Source organism: Lampetra fluviatilis, chromosome 5 (genome assembly GCF_964198595.1).
Source record: "Lampetra fluviatilis chromosome 5, kcLamFluv1.1, whole genome shotgun sequence".
Classification (NCBI taxonomy): domain Eukaryota; kingdom Metazoa; phylum Chordata; class Hyperoartia; order Petromyzontiformes; family Petromyzontidae; genus Lampetra; species Lampetra fluviatilis.
Window position 1 is genome coordinate 8,387,143 of NC_136279.1, and position 21,809 is coordinate 8,408,951.

General features: G+C 45.5%; 1 protein-coding gene across 2 annotated transcripts; it reads right to left on the reverse strand.

The window, feature by feature from the left end:
- Positions 1 to 709: 709 nt before the first annotated feature.
- Positions 710 to 16,966, reverse strand: LOC144932504 (uncharacterized). 2 transcript variants are annotated; one of them, XM_078856657.1, is made up of 9 exons: positions 16,909 to 16,966; positions 15,755 to 15,804; positions 14,823 to 15,003; positions 14,184 to 14,329; positions 11,975 to 12,289; positions 5,072 to 5,168; positions 2,664 to 2,783; positions 2,039 to 2,135; positions 710 to 1,506 (listed from the first exon to the last, which is right to left on the reverse strand). In XM_078856657.1, exons 1-6 carry the CDS (start codon positions 16,923 to 16,925, stop codon positions 5,086 to 5,088), a joined length of 792 nt encoding a protein of 263 aa, XP_078712783.1. In that variant the 5' UTR covers positions 16,926 to 16,966; the 3' UTR covers positions 710 to 1,506; positions 2,039 to 2,135; positions 2,664 to 2,783; positions 5,072 to 5,085. The 2 variants fall into 2 exon arrangements, with proteins under 2 accessions (XP_078712783.1, XP_078712782.1); XM_078856656.1 differs by lacking the exons at positions 710 to 1,506; positions 2,039 to 2,135; positions 2,664 to 2,783; positions 5,072 to 5,168 and adding an exon at positions 6,606 to 11,163.
- Between the last annotated feature and the right edge of the window lie 4,843 nt (positions 16,967 to 21,809).

Consider the following 21,809-nt stretch of genomic DNA (forward strand, 5'->3'; position numbering starts at 1 on the left):
ACTAGTGTCCTTGTGGAAAGCTCCTCTCGGATAGCAAGCTACGTTGATGTATAAACACTCGAGGAAAGCTCACGACAGCAAGTGAATCAGCACCTGCTGTGACATTTTGACTACCGCAAGGAGATCTATCGTAGTAGGAATTGGGCGAGGTTTTTCCGTGTTATTGTGGCTGGCTTCAGTCGGCAGCCGTGAAAGGTTTACGTGGAAATGCGCTTTATGCTTTGGCATATTTTCGCTAAGGTTTTGCAGCAAACAAAAAAAAATCGGCAAAAAACACCCTCTACTTTTTTTTACACAATTCATGATTATCGGGCCCTCCCACGGACTCAACCCACGCGTGTGCTTTCCACGGGTGCCAGCAAGCATCAACTTCAAGCTTAGGCATTATGGCTTGAGTGTGCATTACTTGGTACAATACATTCCATCATTGTTAATGTTTGTAGTCACAGGCTTCCGATGTGTGCGAGTGTAAAACGCGTGTAGACTGTGTTCAGATATAGACAATGTATTATTGCTATTGTTTCTCTAACCAGTGCTTTGTTCATCATTTCTTTGTAATCTTTGTACGAAATAAACACGTGCAAAAATGTATGAGGTTTTAAATGTTTTATTTATATTTTAATGTTTAGCTTTCGTCTGCGTTTAGCTGATGAACATTCTGGAAGAAAACACAAAAATGTCACGCAGCTTTGTCTTGATGCTACTTAAATAGCGATTTTTCAATCGAATCATGACCTCTTATCGTGACGAGGTAGAGCGAATTATTTCATGCTTAACGTAATGTGCAAATCAATAAATACGGTACTTAGTTCATAAATAAAATGCTCAAACAATTTAAATATAGCATCTATATCATGACATCTCAAGATACTTGTCCGACATGAAATTAATCACAGTTGGGCGGGGTGGGGGGGGAGCGAACCTCATGCCAAGCACTAACAACAAACGAGCCCCAGGGCAGCCAGGGCAGTACCAATGAGTCCTAGGGCACCCTCGGGGTGCCGTGAGACCTTCCAACCCACTTCAGGACATTCACAAGGAGGTGTCACGTGTGACATCGTCTTGCGGTGGATTTTCCTTGGCGCACGGCGACGTCACACTGATCTCACACTGCTCATTGCGAAAGTTCCAAATGTCAACCTCTTCATGTCGTCAACACATGATGCAGAGGGCAACGCAATTGTTGGAGGCAAAAATGGGGCGAAACAAATATAACATGAATAGGTAGTTGAAGTTGTCGTCGTTCATCTGCCGTCTTCGAATGAACCACAATGCCGTCCGGTGGCGTCGCCGTCGAGTGTGCAGGCGGTGCAACTGCGCTCAGACCCAGGCGCCGGGCTGCAAAGAGTGGGGCGGAATATTGCACGGGATGCCCCATTGTCGTTCCTTGCACCAGGGGCCCGTGCCAACCACACGCTACGCCACCGACAGCCGCCATCATTTCTTTGGCCTCCAGTCGAAGAGCGGTGCCGCCGTGTAGACTCCCACCGCCCAGCTGAACAGCGACTGGAATGAAGAGGGTGGCAAAGATTTCCAATTGAGTGAGCGAGAGTTAACGCCGATAACTCGCCGTCTGACGATGTAATGCTCCCCCTCTCCACCGGCCCACCCCCACCCACCACATCGTGATGGCCTTAATAGATGCTTACTGAAGAGTTGTAAAGGGAATATGTACCATGCTGTCTCCATTAATAATAATTGATGTTATTTGTTTATTCACGAAAGCCTTACCAAGTCCCAATACCATGTTGATGGCTGGTGCTGATTGCATTAGGACGTTTGGCCAATGAATGTGAGTTTGGCTTCATGTCGTAGGGAACTGGGGAACCCGGAGAAAACCTACTGCTCGGCACTGCCATTCCGAAGGCCACAACCTCACAGTGCAACGCCAAAAAGACCTTGCAAGCCCCGGTGATGGTCACCACCGGTCCAAAAAACTAACAAGGATGAAACCTCCGTCTGAGCACTGATGGGCTTGACCATCGTTTTATGGTTTGGTGTAGGTTGCAGGACGATGGGAACCCAGGTGACGTTTTACCTGCAGAATCCGGTTGCAGGAGGAGGGCAGCAGCAGGAGCGTCCCTTGGGAAATCACGGAACATGGGACACATGGGGCAGCCCTGACACCACACGTCCTAGCGGGGGAAAGAGTCATGCACAAGTTAGGCCCGCGTTACACATACAATGTGGATGTATACATCGTGTCTTAATGCCATGACATCGCACCTTAGCCAGGCCCGGATTTGCTAATGTCATTTGTAACTTTCATCCTTAACCATGTATCGATAGTTAAGATTTTTATTTTACTGAGGGACGTTGTGTTGTCTCGGTGTAATCTGGAACTGTTTTGTTTTGCTACCTTGGCCAAGATTGCATTTGGTCTTGAAAATTTTACAGGAATTGATATGCTTATGCAATTTGTACTTTAGTGTTTTATTTATTATTTTCATTTAGTGAGTTGCTTAGTTTTCATGTCCTTTACACTCCTATCGTTTTTGTATTGGTTCTTTGGTAACTTTCTGATCTGCCCCAACTGGACATCTGTGAAAAAGAGCTGCATAGCTCATTGGATTCTTCCAGTCTAAATAAAGATTCTGATTCAGAGGCCCCTGTTACAATGCAGTGTGGATGTGTGTATATATATAAATGCCACCGCATCTCACCTCCTTAGCTTGCACTCCTTGTGAAAGTCATCTCCCAGCCCCCGCAGGAGCAAGGCTATCAGACTCAGGTGCGAAGACTCCGAGGAGCTCGGCTCGTCATCTCCCGTCGACGTCAAGGACCTGGGGAGGGAGGGGAGAGAGGGAGGGGAGAGGCAATGGAGAGAAAATAAGGAAGGAGTAAGGGTTGACGAATTTACATAACGGATGCTAATGGTATGAAATCATACGAACGATTTGAACTTGTAATTGACCGCACAGTATTTGCTCACTCTTGCAGAGAGAAAGAGGACGACTCAAGAGGCACAAGGAGGAGCCGCAGGCAAGCGGGAGAGGCAGCAGCCAGGCACCAAGTTTTCCCTTCCTCTCCCAAACTCTGCAGTCCTCTATGCATGAAGGTGGTATTGGCCAATTATAGTTAATTACCCAAGCATCCCATTGCAGCAGATAACCTCGTGCAAGGGTCTTCCTTCACCTTTTTAAATTAACTTGAATTGGAAAGTTGAACACGTCAGCTTTCGCGATCAATATTATCCATAAGAGGATTTTGGGTGAGATCGTGTAAATATAAATGTGTCGTTAAACCCACCACCACCCGACACAGCCAATTAGTAAATTTTGTCATGTAAAAAAGACATGCAAATTCGTTACTAGTTCAACACGCCGGCGTGTTGGCGAGTAAATCCACAACATTTACAATTCGAGTACGACGTTTCGCCGGTAATTACAACCAGCCTCCATCGTGAATGGGAAAGTCATGAAAAGTTTCCACTTAGATGCATTCCAACTGGAATTCTGAGGACCCGTATGTGTGTGTTTACACACACTTCTCGAGAGAGAGAAAAACATCTCACACGCATCCTTTTCCTCTGTGGCTCGTTCTCAGCATCTGAAGCAATACCAGCAGAGGCCACCAAAGGGCAAGGTTTCACCGACTACGCAGTAACAATCGATTAGACTGGAGTACAATGTCGTTCTGTCATTATTGTGCACAGGGTACGGCCATCGATTGTCATCAATTTGCGTTACTCACAAAGTGAGTGCTGCGTGTCACGCCGCGCGATTTATATGCAAGGAAATGCAAATGTGTTATCTCGGTGAATGGAACGCATGAGATGGGAAACGTCCGATACAGAACAAAGAATAGAGAACATAAACGAGACAGACAACGCAAACGAGACATAATACAAACGAGACAGACAATACAAACGAGACAATACAAACGAGACGGACAATACAAACGAGACAATACAAACGAGACATAATACAATCGAGACAATACAAACGAGACAATACAAACGAGAAAGAATACAAACGAGACCATACAAACGAGAGAGACAATACAAACGAGACAATACAAACGAGAGAGACAATACAAACGAGACAATACAAACGAGACAATACAAACGAGACATAATACAAACGAGACAATACAAACAAGACAATACAAACGAGAAAGACAATACAAACGAGAATAATACAAACGAGAGAGACAATACAAACGAGATAATACAAACGAGACATAATACAAACGAGACATAATAAAAACGAGACAGACAATACAAACGAGACAATACAAACGAGAAAGACAATACAAACGAGACAGACAATACAAACGAGAACGCACAAACTAGATAGACGCTGCACACGGGGAGACGGTGCAGGCGAGAAGGATTGATAAACCGGCTGTTGCCCCACGTGAGTTTGATGACAAAAAAAATACTATCAATTTACGATTGCTTTGGGTTACGTTTTTTTCTCTCCATTAACACTGCGGTACAGTGTGTCACCTGATAAAGCCTATGGCATTTATTGAGACGTTGCCGTGCAGACAGACGCGAGCTCTACTCTACAGCATGAATTACACTCGTCGTCATTATACTTAAGCCTGAGTGACACCAAACAAAGCCATTCGCGTTGATGAAGATGCTCTTTACATCTCATCGCATCCATCCGCCCAGCAGTGTAAACCGGTACATCGCAGCCAATCGGCGGGTCACGTGCGGTCAGGTAAATCGTGGAAGAGTAGGCCAAACATCCCTCCTCTCTAGACTCGAGCTCTTGTCAAGTGAAGGAGGCCCTTCCACCAGCAGTGGTCCGAGGAAGCAATTGCAAGGCTGCGCCTTTACCTCCGTATAACTTTGTTTCACCAAAAAAATATTGAATTCCAGAACTGATTAAGTGTAAAACTTGTTCGACGAAGTGAGGACTCACCTGCCAGCAAAGAGCGTAGTTTTCCCAAAGCCTTGGTCAAGTTGATTGAGAGACATCTTAACCCTACAGTTCGCAGTGTGTGTATATTTAGAAATACTTCTTATTTTCTGCCACGCTTAAACAGAGGCAGCGATTTGTTTTGTTCACGGACGATACTGAAGCAGCTTGGCAGCCTCTCGGTCTATATATGCACACACCTGTGTCACCTGGGTCACCTGGGTGTGTCACACGCGTGACGCGTCGCAGAGTCTCGTTGGGCGTTGGGTTTTTTTTTCTCTTTTCTTTCAGCATCTCCTGGCAGATGAGAAAGCAAGAGAGAATCATGCGAAAGCCCAATCCACCACCACCATCAGCCTCAGCAGCAGCAAGCAGGGCAGCACTTCTAAAGGGGCCGGACTTGCTGTGTGCCGTGTAGCAAAGGTTGGAGGACATTGCCCTGTGCGAAACTCGGTTTATAGACAGAGGGTTTTACGACTTTAGACATTATAGCCTCTCTCTCTCCGGTGAGGAGAGGGGTGGCGGTCCTCACCTTTGACCACAGACAAACTCTTGTTGTCACCAGCGACGTAAAGTCGTGAGCCGCAACGATCGGTGTTGCTTGTAATGATGATGCGTCGTCGTCGTTATAATCATAGACCCAGGGGAGATCGAAAAACAGAAAATAACAAGAAGAGCATGTGCTTTTGTTTGCGAATGGTGAACACGAGAGGGTCGTCCTTAATGAATAAGTTCACGAAGCAGTCACTTTAAAGAGCCGACCCCTTCACCCAGTTGCTTTGGGGGTGATCGACACTGCGCCAACGAACCCGGCGACCAGAGTTCGATTCCCCGCCCACGGCCACCAGCATCGTTGACGAATATATCCGAAGCGGTCCTGACCGAACCCCCTTAGGTCGAGTCCCGTCTTAAATGTGTAAACATCAACACTGGGGAGACAAAGGCGGCCGGGCGTGGTTGTTAAGCCACACACCCCCTCGTAGTGCCGTGCCGACCTACAGAACTTGCTTCAACAGTCTATTTCAGATGTTACGGGGTGGGGGGGCAGGAGATATTTGTCTGTTACACCTTGCCCATTTTCCAAGGTGGCCCGTTTGTAAATCCGCTGCTGCGTGAGGGTTTCCCTACGCTGTGTGGAGCATGAGGTGGTGTGTGTGGGGTAATTTCGCCATACTTCACCCACGTTTGTCATTGCAGGCTGGTGAAACCTTGCCGCACATTATTACGGGTGGAACGATGCATGCCATGGATCGACCGATTTGATACGGAGATTGGCCAAACATCCAAATTGTTAGCAAGACCCTCGTTAAAAAAAAAAGATTCTTGAGACTCCGTCAGCCTATCCTGGGTAAAACGAACGGGCATTGCTATCATTGTTACAAGTCGTTGCCCATAGCCAACGAAGGTCTGGCTTTTCCACCGTCGGGAGGGGTAGAATTTCTCACCAATGGCTCGGGAGGCTGAATGTTGTCGTATGGCCATGTGCCTCCCGAGGGCCCCCCAAGGCCATTCGTTGCGCTGAGCGTCACTGCTGACGTTTTCGACCGATGGCAGCGGTGGGGGGTTTCTCTCTGAACGCAAAGTCGAAAGGTGACGAGCGCACACGTGTAGACGTAAACAAGGTAAACCCGTCACTCCACGTGTAGTAGAAGCAAAATAAGATGTTCGTTCACATTTTTATAGCGTGACACCACGCGACAGGTGACTTGCTGGATGGGCTCAAGAGTTCGGGGACATTTTTTGAGCTGAGCTGAATTTGAGTCTTGCGGTGGCTGGACATGCGGGTTGCATGAATATAACTGCACACGCACAGATGCATTTGACCGCCACAAGCGATATGAATTACTAAACACTGAACAACGCCAATAAACACGTTTTATTCACAAATACCTCTTCTTCATTACAAGATGCATGTGTAATTTAATATATTCTTTGACAATAAAACATGCTTTTAAAGATGTTCACACAATCGATAATACAGTACATTAACTAAGTTTAGTCTGTCAAGTCCAGCTGACTGACCAATGTTTCCCAAGCGGCATTTATTTAACTGCACAGACAGCACGGTGTGGCCTGTTCGGAAAACGGCACCGGGTCTATGAACATTGAGGAGTCTGCGAATACTGGGACCCAAACGTATAAATGATGCAGAAGTATCCAGAACATGACGAATTTATACTTTTCTGCTTTGGTGATATTTAAGCGTTCAGGTGGCAGACTGAATGCCACCCTCTTCTCTTCTGTCTATGACTCCCCAATGAAGTGCCTCTCTTCCCTGACGTCTCCTCCTCCTCTATCTACCATTCTCTCTGAACACAGCCTGAACAACCATATCTGTCTCATGTTCCCACTACGTGCACGTTCGCGTTGTGTGTACAGCGTTTTAAGATGTAGTCGCAGTACAGAGGAAACCGTACAGCCAACATACAGTCAACGGTCAAGTTAATATTTGACATGCCATTGGATGATTTGCAAGTACAATTCAGGCATAGAGGCTGCACGTGACGATTTAGAAGGGCTCTGTTATCATTCGCACTGCACTGCCATGGGAATGTGGAATTTCAGAGCGACATGGACTTCCCAGCATAGATATGCGCAACACCATTGGTCATTGGATCATAACAGCGTGTGAAAACGACGATATTTTAAGCTGTTAACATCTTCCACACGTGACGAAAAATATTCATGAAATAGCAAAACCTTGCAAAGTAGGAATCCTCCAAAAACAAACACTTTAGGATTTGTTGAGGCTGCCTCGGGTAAATAAATTACGACGCAATTAGGCGGATTACAAGTACGATTATAACGGAGTTAACAAGGTTTCCACAACTTAAATAAACACCACTTGGAAACATTAACCTATTTTGTGTTATCAGAAGACAATTTTATGCCCATGCCTGCACACTTTTTTGTGCAGCCGTGCGAGAGGAGCAATGGAGGTTGTCGCGGTTATGCTGCTGCCGAGTGGCTCTCTCGATCGTTTTCGGGTTGTAACACGTGCAGCGAAACATCGGACATCACGCCGGGCAACACGCGGCCAAGCCTGACGAAACACTGGCGAGCGATCGTGGATTCTCATCCTTCATGCCACGCAACAACAAAATGAGAGTTTTGATTAGTTTGTCGTTTCCATGGTGAACTCTGCAAACGTGGCTTTAGTAGCCAATTTGGCACACGCTTCACGGCAAATGGGTACGACGAAGAAAACAAAATCACGCAACTATGCAAACAGCTTCTTTCGCGGGCACGACAGTAATTGTGCGTGCACTCACACGCCCGGTTACGCAGCAGTTACCAAGCCGAAAACGGAGTGGTAATCCAGTATGTTTGTGTGTGTGTGTATCAAGTTCGATTCACCTTGCCAGTCATTTAATGAACTGTCAGGATTCGAGCTATGATTACACTGGTTACACTGTTTGAGACTAATTTCAGGGTGCTGATTCCAAATCTGATCTCAGATTTGCTCTATCACATCTAATTTTTAAGCGATCGGCATACTCCATTTTCATTGATTTTACCCGAAATTAACTGTCACTTATGATTGCAAGTTGTTGCGAGTCAGTGACTGTTTTAGTGTTAAAATATGGTGCTGTATTTTTAGGATAGTGTGTTTATAATATCATTTTATGTAGATATCCAGATTTATTTAAAAAAAATTCTTCTGCAGTTTTTATTAAAAATGCAATATTTGATACTTCACAAACCTGATGTGATAGACAAAAACTGATGCAGATTTGGAATCAGCACCCCAAAATTACCTTAAAACCGTTTTATTGCCAGAAAAAGTGTGTTGACCAGTGTTATGATTCAATAAATTTGTATTTGTCACTTGAATACTCATTTATTATATTTCCTGTTTCGTATTTTGTATTCCGTCACGTCTTGCTTGTTCCATTAGACAAAAATTCCACGAGTAGATGATTTGCAGGTAATTTACGTAAACAGTTAAGACATTTTTAAGATGCCGAAATCGATGTAGGTAACCCTAATCGATGTCAATCGATGGAACAATTTACATGCCCAGCACACAGCGCAACGTATCAGCTCCAGGGAGAGGCCACTCACCATAGGTAAAGCATTAGCAAGGTCTGACAGCCACGGCTGCCTTCACTACCATCACAACAACCGTTTGAGGCCATTCTTATTCATGAAGGCCACTGACGTCGAGATTTTTCTTTTTCACTCACGAAGCATATTAAAAACCGTTGTGTTAAATCGACCGAATTGCTTTATATAGACTGACATAATAATACAGTATTCTCATGCAATGTCTTATAAAAGATATATTAAATGTCCACATCTAAGGGCCCCTGTACAGTCCAGCTTTATACACTGACCGGTCTTCTCTATGAAAATGCAAATAAAACCGTTACCTGTTGCTGCTGCACTAATCTTATTTGTGTATACAGTCATACCTCGGTATACGGCCGCTTTAGAATACGTCGAATTTGGTATACGTCGTGTTTTGACGAGAAAAAAATGTCTTGGGATACGACGTCTTGCTTGGGATACGACGCGCTTGCTAGAACTTGTATGGGTCGGGATGAGTCACCGCGTACCCACGTAGACCCCATTCACGACTCCTCCCCTTCCTCACCACCATCCTCGTAGGCTATCAACTCCTCTCAGCAAGGTAAAGTGATGTTACATTTTATTTAAATTTATTTTGATTTATGCATTTATTTTAATTTATGTATGCATTTTAGTAATAAGTAGTGTCTAAATTATTTTATACAACCCCATTAATGTATAATATGCCATATAAAATATAATTTCTTATACTCTGGAATGGATTATTTCCTTTCCCTTTATTTCTTATGGGAAAAATTTGTTTGGTATACGTCATTTTCGGTATAAGTCCTACCTTCTGGAACGAATTAACGACGTATACCGAGGTACCACTGTATATTTAAACGTGGATTGTATTTCTGAGGGCAGGCGTTTGGAATGTCTTGTGGTAAAGGAGCACGAAGCCACATTGCATCCAGACCCCTAAACCCTTCTAGATGCAAGCAAAACATAACAAGGACAGGTTTTCCTAGATTTATGCGGTAGTAGTAGATGCGTTCCAAAAAAAGGGCACACAAAGCGAAACCGCACAAGGATACAGCTGCCTGCCGAGTAGCGTGTACAGTACACGCACACAATGTTTCCCACGTCCGACCGCATAGCCGTGAAACCGCATATAACGAATTTTGGGTATAAATATACAGCGCAAAATCGCACAAACCGAACCCGCATAATGCGAGGAAAATCTGTAGCTCTTCTCTTTCAGACGCATCCCTAGGCTGCGTGTCCTGGGAACACAATATCAGTATGTAGCTGCAAGATAACATCCGTTTGAGTTTTGGGTCACATCTTTAAGTTTCAGGACAATGGGTTGAGAGTTGTGCAGTGAGCCCAGGATGAAAACATTTCTAGTTTCCTGAAACCGAGTGAGAGTCCAGGCAATATCTCGCGACGTCATACGGAATTATAACCGGTCTTGCGTCAAAGTTTACACCAAATACTCGTGGTATATAATAACAGTATGCAAAATTCAGTACTAAACTGCTCTACAGACTCTAACAAAAATCATTCAAACTAAGTTATTCAGATGATTTTCAACCACGTGCAAAAAAAAACCGTGCTATTAAAATGGAATAAAGGGCTTTCACTGTTAAACCGTGCCTCAGATTTCAGCTGTGGCCGGTCAGGGCAGCCAGGGAAAAGCCATGGCAGGTGAAGTTGACTTCGGCGGTGGTTCAAGTCAGTCTAGAAGCCACGTTTTAGGCCGTCGCTGCAGGCAGGTAGCAGTCACCTCACAGCGGGCTGTGGCAATCTCTACGGTAGCTTGTATGGCAGAGAGTGCACTCGTGGCAAGTCAGGTTAGCTTATATCAGACCATACCTAGTGAGGCATGGCGGGTCTTGTATATGTTGAGTAATGGCAAGTTGAGTTGCACTTGGGCTGTCAGTGGTAGTAGCCCTTGGCAGTTGAATGGGTCAGTGGTTGTCCCAGACAAGGCCATGGTTCAGTGGCAGACTGTGACAGTGATTGGTATTTGGAATGACTCAGTCGCAGACCGTGGCAAGTGGAATGGCGTAGTGGCTGACTGTGGGACAGTCCATGGCATGTGGAAAGAGTCAGTGGCTGGCGGCTGTGGCAGGCCGTGTTGGTCCGTGGCAGTTTCACGTAGAGCCGGGGTGGAGTGGCGTCAGCTTGGCTCGTTTCGAGAGGCCAAGACGCAAGGTCGGACCTGGCGATTGGTTTGTTGTGCCCGGTGACAGGCCATTGTTTTTACTCGCTGGAGCTGTAATTGAGCAGAAAAGGAAATTCAGATGTGAAATATTTTGATCGCATGACGGGTGGTTAAAGGGTGTTGTTGGGGTTAGGTTAGGAGAGTAACACATGCTAACTCACGTTTAATATTTTTTAAGTCATCATTATTTTTGCCGTGGCATGGAGAAGCCTTCGTCCATGAGTGGATAATCAAAGGACTGCAAGCTATCGGGGGTTTAAAAACAAAAAATTCTATTTACTCTTGAGGATTACACATATTTAGTTGCCAAGTGACCATTGACTCCTCCAAAGTAATTAGAATCATGTCTTTATTTGGAGTCACAATTCGATTCGAAAATATATTCTCTTTTTGCATCTCTTTTTGTGTTTTCTGCCTCCTTTAAAGAGTTTTGTCTGCACCATTAGCATATCGTACGTATCATCAGACATTCTCTATCCACTGCTAGATGAAGGCCTCCCCAAACTCGCCACCCCTCATGCTCACACAACAATTAATCTAGCACACACTCCGATATCCTCGCTCCATCTCCGCAGTGGATGGCCTAGTGTTACCGCTCCGTCGCGAGTCTCGCATATGAGGTAATAACACTCAGCACTGCCACGTCCAGACCATCTCGCAGTCTCACACCTACATCACCTGGAAAGCTCTGGTGGTCATCACTTACCAAGGTACTAAGCAGGCTCAAACTCCTACTGAGTTTCCTAGACCCAGTCGAGATCAGGCACATTCATGGATGGTTTCATCGTGGGAAAACGTGCAAGAAATGCGAGTTAGAAACACGTGTGCTTGTGCCAGTCGTGGTCCGATGCTTTTTCCTTACCTGGAGGAACCCACTTGGGTTTACGCGATGCCGTGGCACGAGCTGTGACACCGGCTTTATTGACGACAGGCGGGGGGGGGCTGCGTTTCGGTGATTGTCGAGGTGCAGGATCTGGCCCGACATCCGCCCTGGCTCCACGTGCCGCGCCCTTTGTTCTGCTGCCCCTGGCCACGGCTGCTTTGGTCCCTCTCCTGTCGGCGGCGGTGGCGGCAGCAGTGGCCCTGGGCGCCTTGGACCTCCTGACGGGCTTCTTGTAGTCGCTGCCATCGCTGTCCGACTCCCCAGCAGACTCGGAGGACTCGCCCGTCTCTTCGTCTGGTGCGGCATGACGCGATCGAAAATATAATTCGGAGGAACAAATACATATAAAAAGGTTTAAAAACAGAGTAATGTTTTATCATATACAAAATTGGCTTGCTCGTTGTGGTCATTGCATTGTGGTCACTGTAGTTTCATATTTCTGATCGATCACAATTACTTTCCAACTCAAAATAAAACCACGTGTTCCAAAATAGTCATGGCACATATTGAATGTTTGCCAAATATTACTTTAGAAAAAAAATTCAGGAACATAATATGTACATTAGGCATAGTACGATAGTAATAGTGCTGCAGAGTCAACTTAAAATATTTTTTCTCATTAATGATGCTGCAGCATCACAAGATACATCCCAGAACACACAGCCTACGTGTGTAATTGCAAGGTAAGAGCTGTTTGATGTAACGGTTGTGCGGATCCTTAACTAACTGACTACTTCATCCCACATCTTAAAATGTGGTTGCATTTAGACACGAAGTATCCCGACTATAAAAACAAATAAAGAAGACAATTTAGGAAAAAGCCAGCAGGAGAATTTGGTGCAGAAGATGCAGACCTGTTTGGTTTGCACAGAGGGCAACAAATCAGCATCATCAGTGGCCTTGCACGGCCATGTAAACTAAACTACTTTTTTTAAAATCCTTTATATTAAGTTCGCGTGCTTGCTTGCTTGCGTGCTTGCTTGCTTAGGACCGTGCAAATCTTTCGGTCGTTTTTTAACCCACTTCCCGTGATCCAATCGAGCTGACATTTTCCACACAGACTCGTTGTGCCAGACAATTATTGTTCGTGAAAAAAAATTCCCAAAAATTTACACTTTTTAGGCAAAAAAAAATTATTTTACATATATTCAAATAGAACGCATTCATGGCTTTGGCTGAACGTCAGAGTGTAAGAGCCCAGAGCGTAACCCCTCCACAGGCCGTGGCGGAGTAGCGCAGTTGGTAGCGCCCTCGCTTCCCATGCCAAAGGTCGCGGGATCGATCCCCGCGTCCTCCACAGGCGAATATATTTTTAAATCCTTTATATTAAGTTCGCTTGCTTGCTTAGGACCGTGCAAATCTTTCGCTCGTTTTTTAACCCACTTCCCGTGATCCAATCGAGCTGACATTTTCCACACAGACTCGTTGTGTGACAATTAATTTTCGTGAAAAAAAAATGCAAAATTTTACACTGTTTAGGGAAAACAAATTAAATATTTAATTACCAATTGCTTAATGGTGGCAGACAATCATCTGACGCATAGGTGGCAGCCATCTCAAGCCAGAGGACGAGAGGACTCTAGCCGCCACGCATATAAAGGATTTATAGTGAAAAACTTTGTTTTTACGGGTTTACTTGTTATCAGGTAAGGCCCACTGAGCTTTTTATCTCTTCTTCAGAAGCTACTTCGTTATCACAAATGATAGCTCAAGCAAGTGGCTTATTATCACGTGGAAATGTATAGCAGTCAAATATGCATGTTGATTTTAAATGTGGAGGGGAAAACCGGAGGACCCGGAGAAAAATCCACGTGACCACGGGGAGAACATGCAAACTCCAAATATACAGGCATCAGTGTCGGGATCGAACCCACGACATCCTGTGTACCAGGAAAGGTAGTTAAAAAATCTCGCCATCGTACAAACACATAGATTCCTCGTATAGCCATTCACAAGCTATTGTGGCAACTGCTGTTAGCGAGGACCTATGAAGATCGGCACAACACACGTGGGGGTGGATGGCCAGCACCATGCCTGGATTTGCACCAGGTACTCATTTGCGGCTCAGTCGACCTAGGAGAGGCCCTGGACTGGTTCATATAATCGTTACTGGTGTTGGCAGTGAGCACTATACATGTCCACACACGTGTAAACATACAGAAAGCCACAAATCTGCAGAATCTCATACCGGGTGCGTCGTCAGTGTTGACGTTGGCACTGCCCATGGCTTCCTGTGAACTCTCCTGCGAAGACACTGCGATTTCCGTCTGATCACCAGCGAGGGCAAGGACCTTCTTGAGGTCCCTCTCAAAGAGACGCTCATCCAGGGATGGTCTGCGCAGAGTGGCGCAAAGTGCGATTGCAAACGACGACAATGCACATAAGTTGGTGTGGGCAACTGCACAGTGGCTTGTGTGGGCAGTGCAATAATGTTATAAATAAAAGGTTGCTACTTAACATGATGGAGCAGGTGGAAGGAGGGAATCCAAACTAGGCATGCAAGGAATTGCCCTCCTGATGGATGAATGAATTGTCATGATTTAGGATTGCAATTCGGCTCAAGAATCTGTTCTTTTGTTACCATTGTAGTGAATGTAGCGGCTACTAGTGATTATAGGAAACAACTGCGAACCCATGAGATATAACATATACAATCCAAAAAACGCTAAACTGGAAAAAATGACGAGGCGATGCACTCCGCCTGGTGAGCGTTCCAAAGGGACATGTCTTTATCTCACGACATGATGTAACGGCACAAATTATAATGTACTCTTTGAAATGTCTTGTAAGCATATCGTTCATTTATTAGTTTCACTGTTGTTATTACCTTTCGTCTCTTGCTGTTTTTGCTGCTGTGTTCAAGGCCGTGTCTTGACTGGACTTCTTGGTTCCGATCAAGGCCCTCTTTTCAGGCTTTCTCTTTGCCTTGTCGCCATCTCCATCGTCAGAATTGGTCACCACCCGAGATCTTTTGCTTGGCGGAAGAGAGGCCGATGAGAAATCATCGTCTGTGGTAATGTAACACACACGCACACGGACACATTGATGCGTGCACATCGCAGGGTTGTTAAACCGATAACCATTTTCAGAATCAAATCGCGGTTATGAAAGTTAGGAACTGGCAATTGTTTACAGTGGGATTCTAGTGAATGCATTGACTGGCACGTGCGGACGTACAGTGGCACCATACCCTTGTGCGCACCTCCGATTAGCAAGGTTGGCTACGTACGGTGCGAAAAAAGCTCAACATACAAACGTGCACACAACATACAAAAGGTAAAGGTGCAACCTTACAATCACTTGCTGGTGGAAAGGGCCTCCACAAGAAGCAGCTGTAAAGAGTAAAAGGCCGACTCTTCCATGCTGGTCAGACACATTGGTAGAGGTGGAAAAGTGCCCACATTTTCCTCGACCACACGCGATCAAGCGCGGTGGACTCATTTACCCCGCTGGGCAGAAGAGAGGTCCTCAGGGGATTTAAGAAACTTGCCACATTTTTTTTACTTGCCGTGCCGGGATATGGAATTGAACTTCTGGATTGCAAGCCTATCGTGCTAACCATTGCACCACGGTAGCTTCCCTTGTGGATGGATCTAATGTTATTTAACTTTGACAATGAAATATTACTTTTCATTATTTAAATAAGCGAACGAGTCAATGACCATAATAACAATATAATAATCATAACCATCACTACTGTCCATCACGTCATCTGCCCATAAACATCATGTATATATAGATATCCCACATTCTACTCACCGTCGTCTTCAAAGTCCTTAGGCTGAGTGTAATCAACTGCTTTCTTGATTCTGCAACAATCATTGGGATAAAAAAACACAATTCAAGATTAATTAAGGAATAACTCACGTTATTACGTACACGGAATTCACGAGCCTACTTGCTGTACTGCCAGAACACCTGTGGCCACTGAATTACGACACAATGCGAAGCAAGTTGCCAATCAATGACATTGACGCCGCATTGAAACTCGTCATAATCGATGAACATGACACGGAGCCCACCAACAACTCTCCCAACTGATCCGACGCACCAATGTCATCGATTGATCATCAACGTGACGCAGCGTTTGGCCACCATCGGTCAATCAACATCGATGCGCCAAACCAATCGCATCTCCGATGAGCGACGTACGGCGCGAAAGAAGTTCAACGTACATGCGTAATGAATTAAGGACGATCGATGAACATTACACCGTGCCAATAATGTAGGCGAGCCGTGTATACATCTACTAAAAGTTGCCAATGAATGTATTGTTCATTAACAGTGTCAAATAAGCGATTCACGTTGTAAATCAATTAACCGTGCCAGTGAATCAATAATCAGTGGCAATTAATCAAGTTACAGTGGCAATGAAGTAACAGTGCCAATCGATTAAGTGTTAATTAACAGTGCCAAAGAGTTAAGTGTCAATTAATTAACAGTGCAAATCAATTAACACAAGCGTGGTCACATCTACGCCTCTATGTAAGGAACGAAACAGGTGGACTTCTCCACATATCTGGCAGTCGCCTGATGAAGCTGGTTGTATTTACTGTCGAAACGTCGTTCTTAGTTTGTAAATGTTGTGGCTTGGCTCTCCAACACACCGGTGTGCTGTACTAGTATACTACACTATACACCACACTATACACTACACTACTATACACTATACCACACACTACACTACTATACACTACATTATACACTACTATACACTACACTATACACTACACACTAGTGTTGTACCAGTGACGAATTGGCACGTTCTGTTTACGTGACAACCCTTACTGGTTGGCTGTGTCGGGTGGTGGAGGGTTTTAACGACACATTTATACGTTTACGCGATCTAACCCCAAAAAAACCTCTTATTATGAATTAACACCGAGCTCACAGAGACACTGCCGCTCACGTACCTGAGTGATCGGGACATATCGATTCAAGTTAAAATCCGCTCATCCCCCCCCCGCCCCCCCCCCCCCAATAAAACAACCACGACGCAACTAATTATGCCGAGCAATCCAACTCTTAATTAATTAGCGCTCATTCATTAATTGCCGCAGCTCGGCAGAACTTCGCGTTCGCTTCAGGCGGTGAAGGCAAAGAAAGAGGGCCCTGCCTGCCTTTCGGTCACGGCGCATGAAATAAAAAAAAAAACGCGGATAAGAACCGCGGTTACGACAGTAACAATAGCGATGAGGGTATTTTCCCTCAAACGTGAGGGAAGTGAACGTTAAATATTAATAAAATATAAACATTTAGTGATTAACGCGTTGCGGAGTTGGCGCGAAAGCGGCTTTGCAACACATGGGGGCGACAAGCCGCCCGTTTCGACGAAAGCAGTTTCGTCACGACGCTGATTGAGTGGTGGTGGTCACGGTACAATTTAAAAACCTACGTTTACAATATCGTAAGTATTGGTTTAATCTCGTTTAAAATGTGTACAGATAAATAATTAATGTTTTGGGGGGAGGAGATGTTTTAAAATATGCAAATGTTGTGTATTGCGTCAAGTAAGGCATAAATATCGGGTGAATGTGTTAACGAATGCGGTACACGAATGATCGGTTGGCAGCGTCTTATCCACGTGGTTGGGCGAATGAATGAATGGGTGGATGAGTGAGTTTATAATGAATGAATTCATGGATTGGATTGGAGTGAGTTCATTATTAATGGATAGGTAATACATAGCATGGAAGGGTGGGTGAATTGGTGAATTAATATATGGTTTGATGACTGAGTTAGAAAAAGAAAGTGATTGATCAATTTCATAGTTGGTATGCATTCATGGTTGAAGGAATTGCGATCAATAAATTATTGGGTTGCACAATGGCCGGTTTGGTGGAAGTGATGTGTAGAATGTTAAAGGGACCGACAGGTTCTAATAATAGGTTTTTACCCTTTCAACTGGTACAAAAACTGACACCTTTATACAAGGCATCATGTTTGCAATAACCACAACACAAGCAGTCAAAATGCATTTGAAAGGGTAAAAACCTATTACTATATTTTGCCACTGGTAAAGGAGGTCTCATAGTGAACCAACAGGTTATTGATTGAAGGATATATCATTGATTTCGAGCCCTGTTTTGGAACCGTGGTGATAACCCAAAAAGTGCAACATTTGGAGACCTGGGAGTTGAAATGCAAATAGTGGTTCAGGCAGACACATCGGTGATACTGTAAATGACGCAGCCGAGATACACTATGAGATCACTTGAAGATGTTCAATCAAAATATTCAGACACGTCAGTTCTTGACTCACCGTGGTGGACACTGAGTGGTGGACACTGCACGTGGTGGACACTGCAAGTGGTGGACACTGCCATGTGGTGGACACTGCACGTGGTGGACACTGACTATGGTGGACACTGCAAGTGGTGGACACTGAGTGGTGGACACTGAGAGTGGTGGACACTGCTCGTGGTGGACACTGACTATGGTGGACACTACAAGTGGTGGACACTGAGTGGTGGACACTGAGAGTGGTGGACACTGCTCGTGGTGGACACTGACTATGGTGGACACTGCACGTGGTGGACACTGAGTGGTGGACACTGCTCATGGTGGACACTGCTCATGGTGGACACTGAGTGGTGGACACTGCAGGTGGTGGACACTGCTCATGGTGGGCACTGCACGTGGTGGACACTGCTCATGGTGGACACTCCCCGTGGTAGACACTGAGTGGTGGACACTGCCCGTGGTGGACACTCCCCGTGGTGGACACTGCCCGTGGTGGACACTGTCCGTGGTGGACACTGGTAGCAATTTCCACCGTAGGGGGTACAGACCACAACCAATCTGGCGTCCTGGGCTGTCTCTCTCCTCCCCAGATATTTCACGGGCGAACTGCTGCTGAAGGCTTCCGCCAACAGCAGGGGGCCGCATGCAGCGACATCACTGCGGCGTTTGAATTGATGCAAGTTGCTACTTTCACCCGATGCTTACGGGTCGATGCATCGATTACCGGCAATGCTGAAGCTCACGCTGCGTGTATCGAATCTGACGGATTTTTGTTTCTCTCTCCATGCTTCTTGTACGTAACGGAGGCCGCTATACAATCACCGCAGGGTTTTCAAAGAGGGTTGATAATAATGATTGAATCGTAACGCGACCCGTGATTCGTGACGATCCACCATCCCTTTGGGCACATTTTTTTTTTATCTTTCTGAGAATGAACGTGGGACAAAAGGTGCAGAGCAGTCAACGAAGCGTGAATAGAAGAGCACTTCTTGGAAGAGGGCTCCTTGGTTTGGCTCCCGTGGGAGCCACGACGCGCATTTCACACTGACTGCGTCAGGAGGAGCGTGGAGGGGTGGTGCATCATCATCGCTGTGATGATGCCTCCTCTTCCTCGCGTACTCTTTGGTTCTTTCGGTAAATTCTAGATTTGAAGCTTTCGTGACTGCAAGGATTCATACTCTTAGGTTTTTCGGTAAAGTCACGTCGGTAAAAAGTTAATGATACATAATATAATTGAAAAAATAATAGAAATAAAATAATAAATCACTTTCGGTGAAGTCACGTAGGTAAAAAATAAAATAAGAGATAAAAATAGAAATAAACAAGTAAACCCGTAAAAACAAAGTTTTTCACTATAAATCCTTTATATGCGTGGCGGCTAGAGTCCTCTCGTCCTCTGGCTTGAGATGGCTGCCACCTATGCGTCAGATGATTGTCTGCCACCATTAAGCAATTGGTAATTAAATATTTAATTTGTTTGCCTAAACAGTGTAAAATTTTGGATTTTTATTTTCACGAAAATTAATTGTCACACACAACGAGTCTGTGTGGAAAATGTCAGCTCGATTGGATCACGGGAAGTGGGTTAAAAAACGAGCGAAAGATTTGCACGGTCCTAAGCAAGCAAGCGAACTTAATATAAAGGATTTAAAAATAAATAAAAGTGAATTTAAATCACGACGTTTCGATTGCAACACAATAAAAGCAATCGTCATCAGGTGTGAAAATCACAGCTAGATTTTTTTTTTTTACTAAAGTGGGAGAAATGCCGAGGCTAAGGAGTTTATATAAGTGTGGACGTCAGGGACTGGGACGTCAGACTCCGTTCTGGGTGACCACTGTCCATAAATGACGTCACGCACCTAGGAGGGGGGTTCAGAATGTGACGTCACATCAAAATGCGCAACTTTAAATAAATATAGAATTGTTATAACAACATTGATTGTTATAGCAACACTCCTACACCATCAGAGTGCAGCGCCACATTAAATACGCACTACAATGACAATAGTTTAAAGCGATTTGAAGCATGTTTTATTTTCAAAATGGAAATATGGTTTGGGGGGAGGGGGCAGAGCTTTGTGACGTCATATTTGAGGGGGGGGGGTCTGACTTTTTGTGACGCCGTGTGACGAGGGGGTCAAAAATCGATCAAAATCGCGTGACGTCATTTATGGACGGCCCCTGACCGCCGATAGTTGTGTTTTTTACTTTCCATTTGTGCATCAAGTATCCGCATCATCAGCTGCTGCTGCTGCCATAGTTTGTGTGTGGGTAGCGGTATAGGGGTTGTGGCCCCAGACGTTTCGCGGAGAGATCGAAGCCAGGGAGGGATCTTCTGGATCGTTGGGTCTTTCACGAGGTTTTTTGTGACTTTTTGTGAATTCCTTTCTGGATTTCCCAGCAGCATCAGCATCGTCAGCCTCATCATCAACAACAAGCAGGGCTGTAGTTGCACTTTTGCTTCCAAAAGGGACCGCGCGACTTCAAGGAGGGTGGCCAGGCACGTGACTTTGATCCTGGTGGGTGGGGATCACGTCGAGGGATAGGAAGAGAGGCGCACACGGATATGGGATCAGCGGTAACGTCAGGGACGACATTTACTGTCGGGGCTTGAGCAGGAGACGTCGCGAGAAGGCGATGGTGGAAGCCAGCGGAACGAGACTGGTCACGGCATGAGAGCCAAAGGTTGCAAACGTTGCCCGAGAGGGCCAACCAAACCACGAGGCGGATTGTGACGTCGCAATAATGTGGAGGATGATTACACCGTGGGGGAGAGAGAGAGAGGCATTCATCCATCGGTAGATAGACATTGGCTGCTGATGATGATGATACTGATGATGATACCGATAATGATGATACTGATGATACTAATGACGATGATACTGATGATGATGATATTGATGATTATACTGATAACTATGATACTGATATTGATGATACTGATAATGATGACGGTTATGATAACGATGATGATACCACTGATGATGATACCTGACTCACCATCCCATGGCCACGTGGACGTCTTGCTGGTGTCAGGAATGAATTAGCTTTCGCCTGACTCGGGGTGCGCACGCCCGCACTGCTGGCGGGGGTGCTCGTGTTTTATTGGAGCTCTCTCAAAACCCCCCCACTCTCTCCAAGCCCTCTCTCTCTCTCTGTGTCTCTGAGGATGCATTAATTGCCTTCGCAGTCCTTGCCAAGAACGGGGAGTGTAGGGGGGGGGGTTCTGGATTCCAGAGTGCAAAAAATGCCTCGGGCCCCGCTTAGGTCATGCCCGGCCAGCGGAGTGTAACTCAACAACACGTCGACGATAAACGGGCGCAACAACAACAACACTAATAACACTGATACCGAGGGATACAATAAAGGTGCAGCCCTGCAACGGCACGCCCGCTGGCGGAAAGGGGGCTCCAGTGGAGAGAGTTCTGGAGTGCCCGGTCTCGAGGAAATGTGGGTCTGCGCTTCCACACTGGCCAGGCGTGCTTGCTGATCGGTTAGCTGCGGTATAACCCCGTGTGTAACTGGGGTATAACCCCGTGTGTAACTGGGGTATAACCCCGTGTGTAAC